The sequence below is a fragment of the Heloderma suspectum genome, chromosome 2 (genome assembly GCF_057233095.1).
Source record: "Heloderma suspectum isolate Gila_16-S chromosome 2, 16-S_ref, whole genome shotgun sequence".
Classification (NCBI taxonomy): domain Eukaryota; kingdom Metazoa; phylum Chordata; class Lepidosauria; order Squamata; family Helodermatidae; genus Heloderma; species Heloderma suspectum.
Genome location: NC_139459.1, coordinates 367,386,327 through 367,404,779, shown reverse-complemented (window position 1 = coordinate 367,404,779; position 18,453 = coordinate 367,386,327). Strand labels below are relative to the sequence as shown.

General features: G+C 46.4%; 2 protein-coding genes across 2 annotated transcripts in view; both read left to right on the top strand.

Annotated features, from left to right (window-relative positions):
* The window catches only part of LOC146355926 (uncharacterized), a 74,905-nt gene extending 63,903 nt beyond the window's left edge, over nt 1-11,002 (top strand). The window contains 5 exon segments of the mRNA XM_084829981.1: nt 1,532-1,750; nt 1,876-2,313; nt 4,624-4,652; nt 9,134-9,315; nt 10,926-11,002. Of these exon segments, the coding sequence (XP_084686107.1) occupies nt 1,532-1,750; nt 1,876-2,313; nt 4,624-4,652; nt 9,134-9,315; nt 10,926-11,002 (945 nt within the window).
* LOC146355924 (uncharacterized) overlaps nt 1,775-18,453 on the top strand; it is a 34,945-nt gene continuing 18,266 nt past the window's right edge. The window contains 7 exon segments of the mRNA XM_084831150.1: nt 1,775-1,932; nt 6,545-6,633; nt 11,838-12,359; nt 12,551-12,677; nt 12,967-13,037; nt 13,403-13,529; nt 14,406-15,661. Of these exon segments, the coding sequence (XP_084687276.1) occupies nt 11,946-12,359; nt 12,551-12,677; nt 12,967-13,037; nt 13,403-13,529; nt 14,406-15,661 (1,995 nt within the window). The 5' untranslated portion in view covers nt 1,775-1,932; nt 6,545-6,633; nt 11,838-11,945.

Sequence of the window (18,453 nt, the reverse complement as noted above, 5' to 3'; positions counted from 1 at the left end):
TGCTTTCAGCTCAGCTTCCTTTGTTTCTGGAGGCTGGGTCCTCTACAAAACTCTCCATCCAGGCTTCCTGTTTTCTAGCTCCTTCTCTCCCAAATTCTGCCAACAACCCTCCACCTTTGCCTGCTTGCCTCCTTCACATATATACACTATTTTAATTTCTCCTCCCAATCCCTTAGCCAATCAGAACAGCGGTAGAGTTTTCCGAAATGTCTATTGCCCTTAACAACTGGAGCATCAATCCTATAGAGACTTGAACTGGGAGCAAGTTACTCCATTGAACTCAAGGGGGCTTACCTCTGGGTAGACACATAACAGATTGCACTGTAGTTTCCCCTTTCAGTTTTGGTGTCCTGGACTGAGAGGAAGATAAGAAGAGCCCTGCTGGATCAGACCAAGGGTCCATCTAGTCCAGCATGCTGTTCACACTGTGGCCAACCAGCTGCCCACGGGACACCCACAAGCAAGCCATGAGTGCAACAGCACCCTTTCACCCATGTTCCCCAGCAACTGGTGCAAACAGGATTACTGCCTCTGATACTGGAGGTAGCACATAGCCATCACAACTAGTAGCCATTGATAGCCTTCTCCTCCAGGAATCTGTCTAACCCCTTTAAAGTCATCCAAATTGGTGGCCATCACTGCGTCTTGTGGTAGCGAATTCCATAGTTTATGCGCTGTGTGAAGAAGTCCTTCCTTTTTTCTATCCTGAATCTACCACCATCCAGAACTGCTGAAAAACTTGATCTCTCAGCCACTGTGCTACAGTTTGCGCAAGCTAAAGTTCAAAAACCTTTTAATGAGCTTCCGTCGTGCATTAAAAACGTGGTTGTTCAGGCAGGCATTTGGGGTGGGTTAGGGTATTTTTTTAAAAAAAAATTTATGGTAAAATTTTATTGTTTTAAATTGTTTATGGTGGGTTGTACATCGCCCAGAGTGGCTGGGTGACCAGTCAGATGGGCGATTAATAAATTTAATAAATAAATAAATAAATAAATAAAAACCCACATTCTTAGTAGTGTCATTGCACTACGCAATACAGAACTTTCACAGGTTTTACTTATAATGTTTTTTAATCTGTAGCAGTTCTTACCTTTTGGTAAGGATTCTTTATTTCAGAATATCTGTTATTTGTATCTTTAAAAATAACAAAGAAAAGCTATAAATAAAAAAGGTATTCAGCTGACCTCTTACAGCTTAATTTTAGTAATTTAATAGTAATTTAATTTTAATATATTTTATATAGTGCTTATAGTGTTTACCATATTTGAAGTGCTAAGCGCTCGGTAACATTGCCTCGAAGTGAAGCTGTGCTCCACAGATTTTTACCTATTGCGGTTGACATCAAAGTGGAAACTGAAAAAGAAACAGACGTTAAAGCTAGTTGAAGGACGGCTGTTTTTGTAGTTAGTACCCAGACAGCCTGTAGAATCTGACAGAAAGGCTACCTGCAGGGGCTTTTGGCCACCCCGGCTCATTGCAGACTGCACAGTCAGAAAACAGCCCCTGAGCTCAGCTGGGCTCCCCCACTCAGGTCTGCGGCCCCGGGGCCACCACCCAGCTGGCCCACCCCAACGGCAGCCGCGGCCGCACAGAGACTCGTTCAGCAAGAAAGCCAAGCAAAGACAAAAACCAGAACGCCGCCAGCAGCACCGCGGAGGGGGCCAAAACGCGGCGCGGCGCACCGCCCGCTGCTTCCCGGTCCTGCGTGCAGAGATGCAGAGCAAGGATCGTGCTGCTTGGCGCCCTGAGGGTTAAAGAAACCAACTAGATTCCTAGAGCGGAAAGAGGTTTGGGGAGGAAGGGAAGGCCCGCGTCCTGCGCTGGAAATGCATTTCCGCACCCCGGCCCTCCCCGGCCTGCCCTCTTCCTCCGGAGGAAAGCGGTCTCGGGGCTTCCCCAGGGGCTGCGCCGGCGCCGCCTGTGGGGGATCAGGTGAGGCCCGCCCCGCCCCGCCCCGCCCCGTGCGCTGGGGTGAAGGGGGCCCCTGGGCTGCAGGGGAGGCGCACGGGGCAGGAGAGGGAGGGGCGCGTGGGAGACCCGGTGGGGGAGATGCCCCCATTCAACCCCCAGCCCGTGGATGTAGGTAGGGGAGGCCCGCAGGCTGCGGGAGACGGTGGAGGGGCTGGGGAGCGGGGCTGCCGGGTCCGCAACATCGCAGGCCCTGGGATGTCAGGGCTCCAGCCCGAGGCCCAGCGGTGGCCCGCGGTGATGCCGCGGGGCACCCCTGGTGATGGCCCCCGGGCGGGCCCCGGTGAGGTCATTCAGCATGGCACGCCAAGACTCAACCGCGGCCGCTCGGAGCGTGTAATTCGAGTAAAAAAAGATAGAGTAGCAAAACAAAGGAGGGACTATTTCTCTGGTTGGAGACTGAGACAGAGATCGTAGCCCTAAGGGGGTGTTCCCAGGTCCAGCGGAAGCGAGGGGATCATTCCTTCTCGCCTGTTTACAAAGCCTGGGTAGGGAACATTTAATCTAGCTTATTCGCTCCTGGAAAGAAGGGTTTAAGGGCCCTCAGGCCAGGCACCAGAAGGCCACTGTAGGAAGAGAGGCGCCGAAACCCCATAGAAGTCGATGGGGCTTACTTCTGAGTCGATATTGTTAGGATTCTGCTGTTGTTGGTAAGGTTGACTAGTGGGGATCCCTCTCAGAATTATCCATAGCCCACTGAAGCTTCTTGTGTTGATCATTCTCTTTTCACAAAACACCAACGATTCAAAGAAATCCAGCCTATCCCTTATGCTTTTCTAGGTAAAAATAGGGATACCTTTGTGAACTTGCAACACCCCAATCCCCGCTCAAGCACTAGTGCCTGCTCAACGTCTCCTCCCCATCCCTGCTCTTATAAAAAGCTAAAATAATTGCTATGTGACCTGCACTGAGTTCTGGAGTAGCGTGTTTGCAAATTGGCCATTTCCCTTAAAAAACTACAACGTAGGACCCAATCTTATGAATGTTTTGTTGTTGTTGTTGTTCAGTCGTTCAGTCGTGTCCGACTCTTCGTGACCCCATGGACCATAGCACGCCAGGCCTTCCTGTCATATATTGGACATCTTCCGACCTGAGGGGCTCATCTTCCGGCGTCATATCTTTTAGCCTTGTGATACGTTCCATGGGGTTTTCTTGGCAAGAATACTGGAGTGGGTTGCCATTTCCTTCTCCAGTGGACCACATTTTGTCAGAACTCTCTGCCATGAGCTGTCCGTCTTGGGTGGCCCTGCACGGCATAGCTTATGGCTTCACTGAGTTACGCAAGCCCCTTAGCCACAACAAGACAGTGATCCATGAAGGGGTTATGCGTGTTTAGACACAATAAAAGCCCTACAGCTCCCAGCATGCCTGGACAATGCTGGGAGTTGTAGGGCTACTACAGCTCCCAGCATGCCTGGGCAGTGCTGGGAGTTGTAGGGCTTCTCTCTCTCTCTCTCTCTCTCTCTCTCTCTCAACATGCATAGGATTACAAAATATTTACAGCATCATCTTTCCCCTGTATTAGGCAGCAATCATATGCATATTTAGACAGAAAAAGATCCTAAAACTCCCAGTGTGGCTGGCTGGAGCATGCTGGGAGTTGTAGGCTTTTGTGTATGTGTGTTAACATGAATCGGATTGTATCCAATGAATCGGATCTTAGTTGTACTGCGTCCAGTGGGGCTCACTCATGTGTAAAGGTGTTGAGAATTGCAAATCTAAGAGGGAAGGCGCTATGCACAAAAACACCAAAGAGGAAAAAATCCTAAAGCACCACTGAATATGAACTGTAATAGTGAGTTATTTGTTGTGCGTATAAAGAATTCTTATATAGTCCATGAGTGTTTTAAAGAATTATTTATTTTTTGTGCAGATCACTAAAATGCTCAACATGTTTTGAGACTATGACTCTTCCTCAGGAGCAATTGATCTGCTTAAAATATATAAAATACATATTTTTGTTGTATAGTGAGATTAAGATATACAATTTTTAAAAATCTTAAACATTAATTCTCAACCGTGATATTTAGAGCTGTTTTCCTTGACGACACATGCGCTTGATAAAAACCATACTCATCTCATATAATAATGAGGAGTAAGAGATGCTTCCTTATATTATTCTTTCTGTGAAATCTAATGATTATAAAATGGAAATGTATACTTTTTATCTCAAACATATAACAAATTAGTATTTACAAACATATAACATATCCTTACTTTACCAACTGCTTTATGCAAATTGTGCTATATAACCCATTTGTTTCTTACTGTATTTTTTCACTTTATCTGTCAATATTTTACTAATTTTATTTCCAAACAGACTTTTAATATACCTTATTTGTGCTATATTAACACAAAAGAAAATCAAATTAGCTTTGCTCAAACTGTGTTCTGTTTGTAAAACTTTTCTTTAACAACAGTTGTAAGTCACCGATTTAAAAGTAAACTTTTCTTACATCTATCTTGTAATGTTACTACTGCCAACAAACTTTAACTGATAACTCCACTGTTGTATATTAAACCGTCAATGAAACAAACCATTAGCTTCTAAAATACTTAGCAGGCAAAAAAATCCTAACTCATTTTTGTGTATATCATCCCTAAATCCCAAGCCACAATTTACCTCTTAGACAAACCTGTTTCTGTTTTCTGTAGAAACACGCCTGTTCTGTTGGCTGTGGAGGGTCTGATAAAGATTGAGCTTCTTAGTGCGCAATCCTATGCAGGTTTAGACAGAAAAAAAGTCCTGGCTGGGGAATGCTGGGAGTTGTAGGACTTTTTTTCTGTCTAAACCTGCATAGGATTGCGCCCTTATGCTTCTGTTTTCTGTAAACCCGCAGCTGGGTGATCTAATCTTGTTGTCCTTAAAGCAGTATTCAACCCATTTAATGCTAAAATAGTACCTCCTCGCACGTAGGAGAGCAGATTGCCTAGCACTTACCCACTTTCATTGATAGCTCCCAATTCTCCACTGCCTTTCTTAGTCTCATTCAACCCATGTGCATTACTAATTACTATATATTTTGATTGAAACGTTCTTGTTATACAAAGAAAAAAAAAGTTTTTGGCAACTATTTTTATAACAGAGTGGCAAGTCCCAGTTCCTCATTCAGCCCAGTAGGCTTTAATGTATTCAGTTTTAAAATCCAAAAAGCGTCTCTCTTTAATAGAAGCTGTTCATTAGAAGGCTGTACAAACAAAAAGAGGACAAATCTGGAGTGCCCTTGCTCTTTTGTTGTTGTTGTTCAGTCGTTCAGTCGTGTCCGACTCTTCGTGACCCCATGGACCATAGCACGCCAGGCCTTCCTGTCCTGCGCTCTCTCCCGGAGCATGCTCAAGTTCATATTCATTGCATCCGTGATGCTATCTAGCCATCTCATCCTCTGCCGTCCCCTTCTCCTTTTGCCTTCAGTCTTTCCCAGCATCAGGGTCTTTTCCAGGGAGTTTTCTCTTCGCATTAGGTGGCCAAAATATTGGAGCTTCAGCTTCATTATCTGTCCTTCCAATGAGCACTCAGGGTTGATTTCCTTTAGGATGGACTGATTTGACCTCCTTGCAGTCCAGGGAACTCGTAAGAGTCTTCTCCAGCACCACAGTTCGAAAGCATCAATTCTTCGGCGCTCAGCCTTCCTTATAGTCCAGCTCTCACAGCCATACATTACTACTGGGAAAACCATAGCTTTGATTAGACGGACCTTTGTCGGCAAGGTGATGTCTCTGCTTCTTACTATGCTGTCTAGGTTGGCCATAGCTTTCCTCCCAAGGAGCAAGCGTCTTTTAATTTCATGGCTACAGTCACCTATCATTTTTAAGATTGTACCCCAATACTGCTTTTCCCACCCTTTTGTTGACTATGAGTGCTACTCCATTTCTTCTAAGGGATTCTTGCCCACAATAGTAGATATGATGGTCACCTGAATTAAATTCGCCCATGCCTGTCCATTTTAGTTCGCTGATTCCCAAGATGTCGATGTTCAATCTTGCCATCTCATGTTTGACCACCTCCAGCTTACCTTGATTCATTGATCTGACATTCCAGGTTCCTAAACAATATTGTTCTTTACAGCATCGGATTTTCTTTTCTAATGGCTAACCAGTGGGGCTTCCATTTTTTTATTTCAAGTGCTACTCAGATGTTCCCCCACTCGCTTCCTTATGGGTCTAATGGTTTTCCCCACATGGTTTTCCCCATGTATATTTTCTTACAAGGACACTGTATCACATATACCACAAAAGAACTATTGCATGTAGAAAGGTGCCTTAAATCATATATTCTATCATCCACAGGATTTTTGAGTTTGATGTATTTGCTTGGCAATGCTGTTGAGCAATTCCGTTTGATATGCAGAAATTGCCCATATGGCAAGTTATTTTTTAAATGACAAGAATAGGATAAGTAAGTATTTCTGTCTGTGGGCTTTCTATATAGTAGAGTGTGTAATTGCTCTAATCCTTTTTTTACTACAGTATCTAAGCAATATCAGAGCAATCATACTGTATATCAAATTGTATATGAGGATCACATGTACTGATCCATTCCTTAAATAACTGTAGTTTCTGTTCTGTCCTTCACCAGGTAGAAGACAAGGCCCATGCCCCACAAAAGAGGGTTAGCTATCCTTTAGGATCAGCTTTCCTGAACGTGTTGCCTGTAGAATCAACCTGGTAAGCTTGATATTGATTATTATTGAGAACTAGCAAATGTCCTTGACTCTGCTTAGAAGCTTCGTTCAAGGATGATGTTAGATGTTTCATGTGTTTGAATTTATGCATGCATAAGCTCTTGTATTTAGTGCTGCTATGCTAATACTTTGTAGTAAAAGACAGAAATCTTGTCTGAGAGAGCGTTTCTTAAGAACTGTAATTCTGCGTTAGACGTATCAGAGTGAAGTACTGAACTGGCTCTAGACGGTATCTGGTTGTAAGTAGGGATGCTGGAGAAATTTGAGACGGATTAAAATGAGGCTGGATTTCTAAGAATCCGACCTGCGGAATCTGCTGCGGAGCGACCCCCTCAGGCCCTGCGGAGTCCGTGGGCTTTTGGATGATTTTTTTTACTTTCCCGAAATTTACGCATATAAATACGTAGAAAAATACGTAGATTTCTGCTGAGGAAACATAGAATGGAATAGGGGACAATACAAAATGTTATGTACACAGGTAAATTATGTAAATACTTACATAAATACATACGCAATTATTTCCATATTTTTCCGCATGATGAAAAAAAAAAATCCGCATCTGTCTGTGGGTGGATGATGGAACGAAAGACACCTGACAATGTGCAAAACACAGATGGAGTGGATTTTACACAGTCTACATCCCTAGTTGTAAGAGAAATCTGACTGTATACACAGTAGACAGGTGATTAGTGGTTGCCAACGTACTGATAATATAGTCTGAGAGAATCTCTGAACCAGGGCACATGCCACAGTGTGCTGAGCAGGGCGCCAGCTGGAGTGTGCACAAGGCCCTGGGGACACCTGTGTCAGAGAGAGAACGAAGCAGCCTCCCTTTCTTCCTCCATCCAGGTCCCAGCAGTAGTGTAGTGGCAAATTCAGAAGTGTGGGGTCCCTTCTTGATAGTCACAGCCACAGCTCCTCACAGCCATGCCCCCTGCCAAGATTAATCAGCCTTGTAAGATTATACAATAAATATGAGCTTTCAGTCACTTACTTTATCTCTAAGCCATAATTTCTCCCAATTATGTTTGCGCAATTACTCATGATTTCAGTGCTCAATGCAACTTAGTGCTACGCCTAAGGGAGTCAGAAGTAAGTCCAATTGAGTTCAATGGGTTGACTCCCATGTACGTGTGTATAGGATTGCTGTCTTCATCTTACTTCTCATCCCTGGTATGTGTGAAGTAATAATGTAGAACCATCCGTCTCCAGCAATGCCAACCACATGCCTGGATATTTCCTCCCCATTGTTTATTGTTTATTTAGTTTATGTTCCACCTTTCTGCCAAAAAATGGCACTCAGTGAGGCTGATAGTAAGTTACAGGTTACAAACAAAATAGTAATTAAAACAGAACATAGAAACAAATACATTGAAGGCAATAAAAATCACAGCAATAAAAAAATAAACTGTACTCAACCAATTAAAAACCCCTTCAACAGTAGACCAGTTTATATGCTAGGGGACTGAAGAAAAGCATCTTTGAGTGCTGGACAACATTCCTGTTTCCCAACTTCTATTAACACGGGGCCTAACTAAACCTCACATGCAAAGGTTATGACGAAAACCCCTTTTTTTATTATGTTATCTAGTTTTTCCAAGCTTGTAAAGGGGAATGGTATCTATCAAAAGACGATTGCCTTGTACAGTTCTGAATTTTAAAGGAGCCAGCAAACAATGGCATTTAAGCTGCAATCTTATACACACTTACCTGGGAGGAGGAGTTGTTGTTCAGTCATTCAGTCGTGTCCGACTCTTCGTGACCCCATGGACCACAGCATGCCAGGCCTTCCTGTCCTGCACTCTCTCCCGGAGGGTGCTCAAGTCCATATTCATTGCATCGGTGATGCTATCTAGCCATCTCATCCTCTGCCGTCCTCTTCCCTTTTTGCCTTCAATCACTGCCTTCTTGTGGCGAAGGGGCTCGCGTAACTCAGTGAAGCCATAAGCTATGCCGTGCAGGGCCACCCAAGATGGACAGGTCATGGCGGAGAGTTTGGACAAAATGTGGTCCACTGGAGAAGGAAATGGCAACCCACTCCAGTATTCTTGCCAAGAAAACCCCACGGAACGTACCTGGGAGTATGTCCCAGTAACTCATTGGGGCTTACGTATGAATAGATATGTAAAGCACAGCTTAGAAGTCAGGCAAAAAAACTCCTAGCAGCTCCTCTCAGTCTACCACTTCATTCTGTCCAATAGCTTCACATGGTAGGGAGTTTTAAAAATAGTTATTATTTGAGGTGGTGCTGCACTGCCCATGCAAAAAGGGCTGTACCAGATGCTCCACCCCTGCCTGTCCTTCTCCCAAAAGTGATTGCACCCGCCGGTCTGAGAAATTCAGCCACCTTCCACGCTTCCAAGGTCACCTTCTCCTCCTCCTCTGAGCAGCTTCTCCCCAGCTGAGCTACAGCCACTACCCCTAAAACTCCCCCCTCCCCTCCCGCTGGCTCTGGAGGCCACCATCTTTCCTTGCTCCTGCAGCCGCAGCCGCTGCTGCCCAGGTGGTGACTGGCAGAGCGCTGCAGCAGGCCTGCGAGACTATAAGGGCACGGTGAAACGGCACCGGCTTCCCCCTTGCCTCGCAGCGAAGGAAAAACAAACCCCGCCACCGGGGGAGAGCTCTCGCCTGGCTGAAGATCCCTACGCTCCCCTCAAGCCGGAAGGTCAGAGGCAAGGCCCAGAGAGTCGGAGGGCTGGTAACGCAACTGAGAAGTGCAAGCGGGTGATAAATATCGTCCCCTCCCCCCACAATACCCATAACTTCGGGCAGCTTCTTTGTGTCTTTCTCAGAGCAAAGCCAGGAGGCAACAGTGCCGATGGGAATCAGAAAAAAAAAACAGCTGTAAGGCTGGAAACCAAAATCAGAAAGGGAACAGCTGCACCAGTTAAATTCCCAACATGTTTTGACACTGGTCTTTATGAAGGGAAAAACTCTTGGAGGTCCTGTTGGAGGATTCCCTCTCCCTGCCTGCTTCCAAAGAAGACTGAACATTTTTTTGGTTCAAAGCCAGGAGGCCCCTTTGATCTGGGCGGTGTGGGGGGGTGCATGTTAAAGAAGAACAGCAGTGTTGAGTGGATTTATCAAAGGGATCGACTGGTTCTGCTTCTGCACATGGATGAAAACCATTGCCCCCATTAATGGGGCTTTGCTCCCCCTCCCTCCGCCAACGTGGGTTCCCTGATGCAATTCTGCTTGTGGCTGAGATGCTTTGCTGGACTGGCTGCACAGACCAAAGCAAACAATGCTGGGCGGAGGGAGACGAGGTGCCGCCCCCTTACCACAGGGCAGAGTGAAGGTTCGCCTCAATAAGATGATTTCCTGAGCGGGCCCTGAATACTTCCTTGTTTAATTCACTCTTACTGCCAAGGAGCAGGAGGGGCAGTTCTGGCTTTGATTTGATTTGCCCCGGGCACCAAACCTACTAGACCAGCCCTCAGCCTTGGCTGCCGTGCACTTTGGCGGAGGGGTGGGCGCATGGGTGTTAGCTAAAAGAAGCCAAAGATCTTCAGCCAGCCCTGTGTGGCAAGGAGTTTTTGATGCACACCTGCACAGAAAGGCACCTGAGGGGAGGCTGTCCGAGGAGGAGGAAGAGGAGGGGAATAGGGCTCCAGGGTGGGGGGAGAACTAAAAAAATGGATAGAAGAAAAAAGGATCTCAGCAGAACATGGCCAGTGAATCCCAATTTCTGTGGGGCATAACATTTGTGTTCTCCTCAGAAGCAGGACGCTGTCCTTTATGAACGTTTATTCTGTTCCAGTAAAGTAGCTCCTAGCTATGTCAGTTAGGAACAGCACCTCCATTTGCCGAGGTGGTATACCTCAGAAAATCAGGGAGAAATGTTATGGGTCTCTATAATATAAGACCCATAGCATACTTAAATATAAATTAAAATTAAATATAAATTAAAATATTTCAATTAATATTTTATATTTAATATAAAACAAAGTATGTCTAAAATAAATAAAAATTGGGTTGAGAAGCTGGGTTGAGGCAGAGTGAGGGGGCTGCTTCAGGCAGCTGATTTGGGGTGTCCTGAAAGGGCAGCAAAACGTTTATTATTTAATATAATGCTTATTCATTGTACTCTTACTGTCTTTTTTACTGCCAGGGAGGGAGGGAAGCCCCTGTGAGACTTCCTTCTTCAGGTGCCAAAATAGCTTCACCAGTCTTGGGTAATGGGGGTGGGCATTTGCTAAGCAGACATTTCGATGTTTTGGCAGGGACAAGTGTTGAAGGCAGCAAGGTATCTTGGGCTGGCCCTGTGTTGCACAGGTATTCTGATGAATCTTTGCTCAGAGAGGCAGGTAGAAGGGAGTCAGTTCAAGAAAGACACAACTTGTTATTATTAATGGGAAAGGAAAAATGAAAGAGAATGAAAAATAAGCATTAAAAAAAACCTGAGAAAAAAGGAAAAGGAGCGATAGAGGGGGGAAAAAGATCAACAGAGCACAATCAGTCAATCCCAGTTGCTGTGGGGAATAAAAATGTTGGTTTCCCTGGAAGCAGGATGCTGTCCTGTGTGAAATGTTAACCTTTTTCACTAAGGCCACTCTTAGCTGTGGTACTTAGGAATGGAACATCTGGTTCAGAAAATCAGGGGGATTAAATCGCTAGGGATTTGACATAAAAAAAATATGTCTAAAATAAATTAAAAGCAGTTTGTTCATTAGAATGTCTAACTCTTCTGCATATATGAATTAGGTTGATCTATACATTGACTTTTCAAAACCAGATGAATAATCCAGAAAGATGTGTTTAAATGACTGACAGCCATAATTTAGACCAATTTTGAGGTAGTTTAGTGTAAGAGAGGCTAAAGGAGAACATGGCGACAGCAGAAGGCATCACGAAGAGGGACTGTGGCAGGGGGCTTGCAGGAAGAATGGGTAAGGCCTCGAGGGAAGGCTGAGAGACAGAGTTTGCTTGTGGGAGAGGAATAGTAGAGACTGATCAGGAGCGGGGCAGAGTAGATGCTGCAACTTCTAACGGTCAAGCAAGGGAAGGACTTGGTCTGTGGCTCCCAGGTGAAGGATCCTCCCCCAGTCTCTGGTCTCTCTTTGAGTCTTGGCATCCACCAGCCTTTCCCTCCGGGACAACACCTGGTTGCTATCTGGGGTCCTCCACATTTCATCTTCTCCTGACAGTCTGATATCTCTTTAATTGAACAATGCCTTCATTTTGCAGAGCTTTCATGGCGCGGCCTGTTACAAGAGTGATGGCCTGAAGAGATTGGCATGAGAGTGAGGAGTTGCTTCGGCCCTCTTAGAGAATTCCATTGAGCACAGATCACAGATGGCTGAGCAACAGTCAGCTGGCCCTGACGCAGGGAGAGGCCCCGATGCCCTCAAGGCCGAGAGCAGTGGGGAATTCTGGGAAAAAGCCATGCAGGAGGACCTGGGTGAGGACACGGTCAGCTCCGACTTGCAGCTCCAGCGATTCAGGCAGTTCCGCTACCAGGAGGCTGAGGGCCCCCGAGAGGTTTGCCACCAACTCCACGGCCTTTCCCGTCAGTGGCTGAAGCCAGAGCAGCACACGAAAAAGCAGATCCTGGACCTGGTGATCCTGGAGCAGTTCCTGACCATCCTGCCAGGGGAGATGGCGAGCTGGGTGAGAGAGTGTGGAGCGGAGACCAGTTCCCAGGCGGTGGCCCTGGCAGAAGGCTTCCTCCTGAGCCGGGCAGAGGACAGGAGGCTGGAAGAGCAGCAGGTGAGAACGTTTCATCCAAAGGGACAGGAAGGTGAGGGGGGTATCCGAAAACTCTCTGCTAATTGTACAACCAGTTCTGGAAATCACCCGAGGAGAGATGCCCCATACCCCACTCCCAACATTTTTGCCTCTCTCTTCCTTCTCTAATCCTTCTCCTCGTTCCATGTCTTGGATGCTGGTTGCTGTTTCAGATCAAGGGTCTGTTTGCAGAAGTGGGGCCTGATCTCCCTGCAGCAGAGGGGGCTCCACCAGACGCCAGACAGAGCCCCCCACGAAGAGGGAGCAAGCAGGAGGGTGGCGAAGGTGCCTGTTTGCAGGGTAAGGATTAATTGCACAGGACGGGAGCCAATTCGAAATCCATCTCTGGTGAGATACGGATTTTTACCTAACTGAACCATCAAATGGGTATAAATATCCAAAGAAAATAAAAGGTATCACATAACCCCCAGGTGTACTTTGACTTGCATCACTTGCAGTGTAACCTTAAGCATTTTACAGGGAAGTAACGCCGATGTGTTCAAAGGGGCTTACTTTCTAGGAAGTGTGTTTCGTAATCTTAATCTCTAAGCACATTTTATTGGCTTCCTGCCATCGTTATCTCTTGCAGGGGACAGAATGACGCCAGCAAGGAGCACTCAGCCACCTCTTTTTCGTTGTGATGGGGTCGAACCAGATCGGGTAGGCAGAAGGATCTCTGGGGAGACAGGCAGGGAGCAGCTGGGGTGCCTCCATTCGCTGCTCACCTCCCAGGGCCAGAACACATCTCTCTCCTTCTGTTTCCTTTTGGTAGAGCTAAGATCCTACGGAGAGCCCTGCTGGGTGGGACCAGAGGCCCCTCTAGTCCAGCATCCTGTTTCTCACAGTGGCTGACCAGATGCCTCTTGGGAAGCCACAAGCAGGACAGGAGGGCCACGGCATTTCTTGCTGTTGTTCCTGTAGCAACTGGTTTTCACAGCAAGCAAGTTTAAACCCTGCAGGATAATGCTCTGCCCATTTCACTTTACGTTATCTTTGAGAAGGAACTGTATTCTTTTTTCCTCCAGGCTCTGGTGACGTTGGAGGAGGTTGCTGTGTGCTTCACGGGGGAGGAGTGGGCACTGCTGGATCCTGACCAGAGAGCCCTGCACAGGCAAATCACAGAGGAGAACCGTGAGATCGTGGCCTTTCTCGGTAAGGCTCCCCGTTTTCTTGTTTAATTCTAATATTGGGTTCCAGATGCAACAGTGGTGAGGAAGATAATATTACCATTTTTAGCATATGTCCTGTGTTACTTCTTTAGTATTTGGAGGCTGCCTTTCAGGACACAGCCCTCAGAAGGCAGCATTCCAAAAGAAAACAAGGTAGCTTGAGATATATGAAAATCATCAAATGATTGAACATTATAAGACAGCAGCTTCAACACACAGGCCTCAAAGATACCGCGATGTTTTTCACTAGACACCCTAAGACAACTCAGAGTCCCCCAAACCACCAGCAGCAAAACAGGGTCAGGGAAAGGAAGCCCAGGACAGGCACGCTTCCAAGGGGGCCCCTCCCTTGCAGGGCCGTGTGGAGTTTGATTGCGCATTTCAGCACCTCCAGATCCCCTCTTCCGGTCTACCAGGATGTGTCCGTTTTTATCTAATAAGCATTTGTGATCCTCCCTTTCTGTTAAACCACAATCCACACAGAGTTAATAGTGGTGAGGCATCAGTACAAAATATCAGAACACAACAGCAGAATCAAAACGGCGGTCAGCATCTGGTCCTCAGATCACCAGGAAACATTGAGAGCTGCAGCAAATACAAATACAGAACTGACCTTTCATCGAATCCCAGAAGCCGGACGGAGACGGAGGTCTCTACCGAGGAAACCAGCACCCCAAAATGCAGCCAGTCAACACAGTTGACTGCAGTCAACACAGGCAGTTAAACATGTGGTTAGAATCGCATTCCATCTAGGTCTTATCCGTTCTTTCTTTAATCAAAATCACTGATGGAAGGTGCTCAGTTATTTGAAGTTCTATTGCTAACACAACCCTTTACCAATGTCATGTCTTCATTCCAGAAGGTGACAGCTGTAAAGAGGAGAACGAGAGAGAACGATGTGGAATGTCACTGAAAAGAGAACTTTGTAAAAATAGCGACCAGCAGAAAAGTAAAAACCAAGTAAATCAGAATAGGATGAGTAATTCCTTTCCTTGTCAGGACAACAGCGACCATGATAATACAATCCAAGAACAAATTCAAGAAAGAGAGGACAAGAATCTGTTCCATATTAGAAGGAAAACTTTCAAGACTGAATTAAACGTTAACGTTCCTGGCAGAAGTCTCACTTCTCATCAAACACTTCACTCAAGAGAGAAACCGTATTGTTATTTGGAGCATGGAAAGTCCTTCAGTCAAAAGCAACATTTCACTTCTCATCAACGATCTCACTCAGGGGAGAAACCATATAAATGCTTAGAGTGTGGAAAGAGCTTCAAAAAGAAGACACATCTCACACTCCATCAAAGAACTCACACAGGGGAGAAACCATATAAATGCTTGGAATGTGGAACAAGCTTCAGACAGATGGCACATCTCACTTCTCATCAAAGAACTCACTCTGGGGAGAAACCATATACGTGTTTGGAGTGTGAAAAGAGCTTCAGTCAGAAGGAACATCTCACACTCCATCAAAGAACTCACACAGGGGAGAAACCATATAAATGCTTGGAGTGTGGAAAGAGCTTCAGTATAAAGAAAACTCTTACTTCTCATCAAAGAACTCATACAGGGGAGAAACCATATAAATGCTTGCAGTGTGAAAAGAGCTTCTATGAAAAGAAAAATCTCACTTCTCATCAAAGAATTCACACAGGGGAGAAACCATATCATTGTTTGGAATGTGGAAAGAGCTTCAATGAAAAGAAAAATCTCACTTCTCATCAAAGAACTCACACAGGGGAGAAACCTTATCATTGTTTCGAGTGTGGAAAGAGCTTCAGTCAGAATAAATATCTCACTCAACATCAGAGAACTCACACAGTGGAGAAACCATATCATTGCTTGGAGTGTGGAAAGTGCTTCACTCGGAAGAATCGTCTCATTTCTCATCAAAGAATTCACACAGGGGAGAAGCCGTATCATTGTCTGGTGTGTGAAAAGAGCTTCAGTGAGAAGGGAACCCTCAATCGACATAAAAGAACTCACACTGGGGAGAAACCATATCGTTGTTTAGAGTCTGGAACGCGCTTCTCTCAGAAGATCAATCTCACTTCGCATGAAAGCATTCACTCAGGGGAGGTACCATATAAATGCTTGGAGAATGGGAAGAACTTCGCTGGAAACAACACCTTGCTTCTCTTCAAAGAAATCACACAGGGGAGAAGTTTTAAAACTATTTGGAGTGTTGGAAAAAATGAAATCTCATCTTACTTCTCTAATAACTCAGACCAGGGAGAAACCATTGAAATACCTGGAATATGGAATGAGATTAATTTACACTCAAGCCATGTTTCACATTAGACAAGCAACTTAGGAGATGTACTGTATAAATGAACGCCACTATTACTGTGCTAAGACAACGAAGTAACTTGTATAAACAATCTCTTATTTCAGTACATATCGAAAAATAATTATGGGCAGACCATAAATAATCTGAGAATACAAGCCGGGATGGATTTTCTCAGTTAAGTGCGCTTCAAATTTCTTTAGTAAATATTTCATGTATTTTTGGGAAATTGTTAAGAGGAACAAATATATATATTCCAATACCGAATAAATATGTGCAACTAGAAAACTATGGCCGTGTTTCATTAAAGGGGGAAGGGATTGCCCCTTTGGTTAAGACCAGCAGAAAAAATATACATTCCAGCAGTATACGCCTCAATGTTATTATAAATATGACACCCCTTGAGCCAAGAATCTGACCCTTGGCTTTAGAGATCTACCTGATGACGGCTACAATTGTGCCACATTTCGTTCCTCCACGTGGTGTCCCAGGGTCCTGCGTGGCGTAGCCCGTCTTGTCGGTCCGTCTCATCCCCCTCCCAGTTCTAATTGCGATCCTGTTTGCCTTCCCCAGGTTGTTTTTTTGTATTAATTTTTCTGGCCCCAACCTTAGCACAAACAGGGCCATAATTTTTATTAATTTGTTTTCAGCCAAAGGGCGAGAAGGGGGCGTTCCCAGGGCGGGGAGCGGAGGAGACCACAGCAGCGTCGTTACAAAGTGTCCTATGCACGGTGCGGCTTCCCGCATTCCTGCTCCGAGGTCCCAGCTAGACAGCCAAGGTCGGCTGTCTAGCCGCAAATGCAGGGCAGCCAGAGCACGGAGGAGAGGATCCCCTCCATGCTCTGCCCACCCTGTGTTGGACAGTTGTCTGCCTCTGAGTTCAGAGGTGTCCGACTATCCCGATAGGATTGTGCCCTAACAGGCTGATCTGACCAGTTTCAACAAGAATAGAAAATGTCCAGAACAGGGACATCACTGTCAGCAGCATCCAGGGGAGAGCCAAAGGCCAACGTAGCGCACTGCCAGAGGATTCCCCATCCTCTTTGGACAGATGCAGAGAAAGGAATTTCCTGCTTGGGGTTCAATGAGATAGACAAGAAGGTTCCTAGAAAAGGAAGGGGATTTCTGTGGGTGGAGAGGGGCCATGTCCTCCATAGGAAGTGCCCCGCCGCCCCTGCCGCCTGAGGCCAGACAGCACCCATGTGCCACTGGAACCCACCATTGTCACAGAGGCATTTGTCTCCCCCTTCCCCTGCATCCAGTCACCCCCTTCCCCTGCATCCAGTCACCCCCTTCCCCTGCATCCAGTCACCCCTCTCCCCAAGTCTGTCTCCCCGCTTTGAGCGGCATCCGTCTCCCACCCTCCCTCTTGCTTGCTGTGTCTCCCTCCCTCCCGCCCTCCCGCTTGCTGCTCTCTGAAGAGCCTCATTGGCCAGAAAAGCCACCAGTGGAGGCTGGAGGCTCTGATTTTGGGGGTGAGGGCTGGGAATCCATTCTGGGCTTCAGTCAGAACCAGCTGGAACTCTAAGGGACCTGTCCGAGGCGCTGAACTTTTTTGCAGATGGGATTGGGCACCTCGGATAGCTTCTTTAGCATTCTGGCTGGTTCTGACTGAAACCCAGAGTGGCTACACAGCCCCACTGAAATTGAAGCCACCGGCCTGCACTAAGTGTGGCTGTTCAGAGGCCGGGCTGGGCCCCAATGCCTGCCTCTGAGAGGGTTCTTTCCCGGGGCTGGGTATTGTGGGAGGGGGTGTCCCTGAGATCACCCGAGGCTCCAGAGGATCTGCGTGGTAAGTGGCAGTGGTGGGGGCAGCAGCAACACGGGAGGGGCGCCCTTATCTGGACAGAGGATCCCTGCTCTGATAACTCTCCTCTGGATCACCGCAACGCATTACATGTGGGGCTGCCTTTGAAAATGGCCCAGAAACTTCAGCTGGTCCAAAACAGGGCAGCAAGATTATTAACAGGGACTGGCCAATGAGATCATATTTTGCTAGGCCTTTTCCAGCTGTGGTGGCTGCCTGTCCATTTCCGGCCCGCTTCAAGGTGCTGGTATTAACAGTTAAAGCCCTAGACGGCTTGGGGCCAGGTTATCTGAAGGATCGCCGTCTCCTATAAGATCATCTTCAGGGCTCCTTCTCTGGGAGCCCCCGCCAAAGGCTGGTGGCTAGCAGGAAGGGGGCCTTTTCTGCTGTGCCCCCTGCCCCGGCTGTGGAATGTGCTCCCTAGAGAGGTCCGCCTAGCGCCTACACTGTACTCCTTCGGGAGCCAGGTGAAGACCTTTTTATTCTCCCAGTATTTTAGCATTTTATCTTCCTAGTCTTTTACCTCTGCTGTTTTAAATTTGTGTTTTAAATCTCTGCTTTGCTGCTAGGTTTTCTCCTGGTTCTACTGGTATATTGTGGTTTTAAGCTTTCACATTTTAGAGTGTTTTATGCTTCACTCTGTGGTTTTAATTTTTGTGAACCGCCCAGAGAGCTTCGGCTATTGGGTGGTATAGCGATTAAATACATACATACATACATACATACATGTGGCGGCAATGGGGGGAGGAAGACACAGTGGCAGCAGGACCACGTGATGCGGGCGGGGGGGGCACAGCATTCGCCACCCCTCTT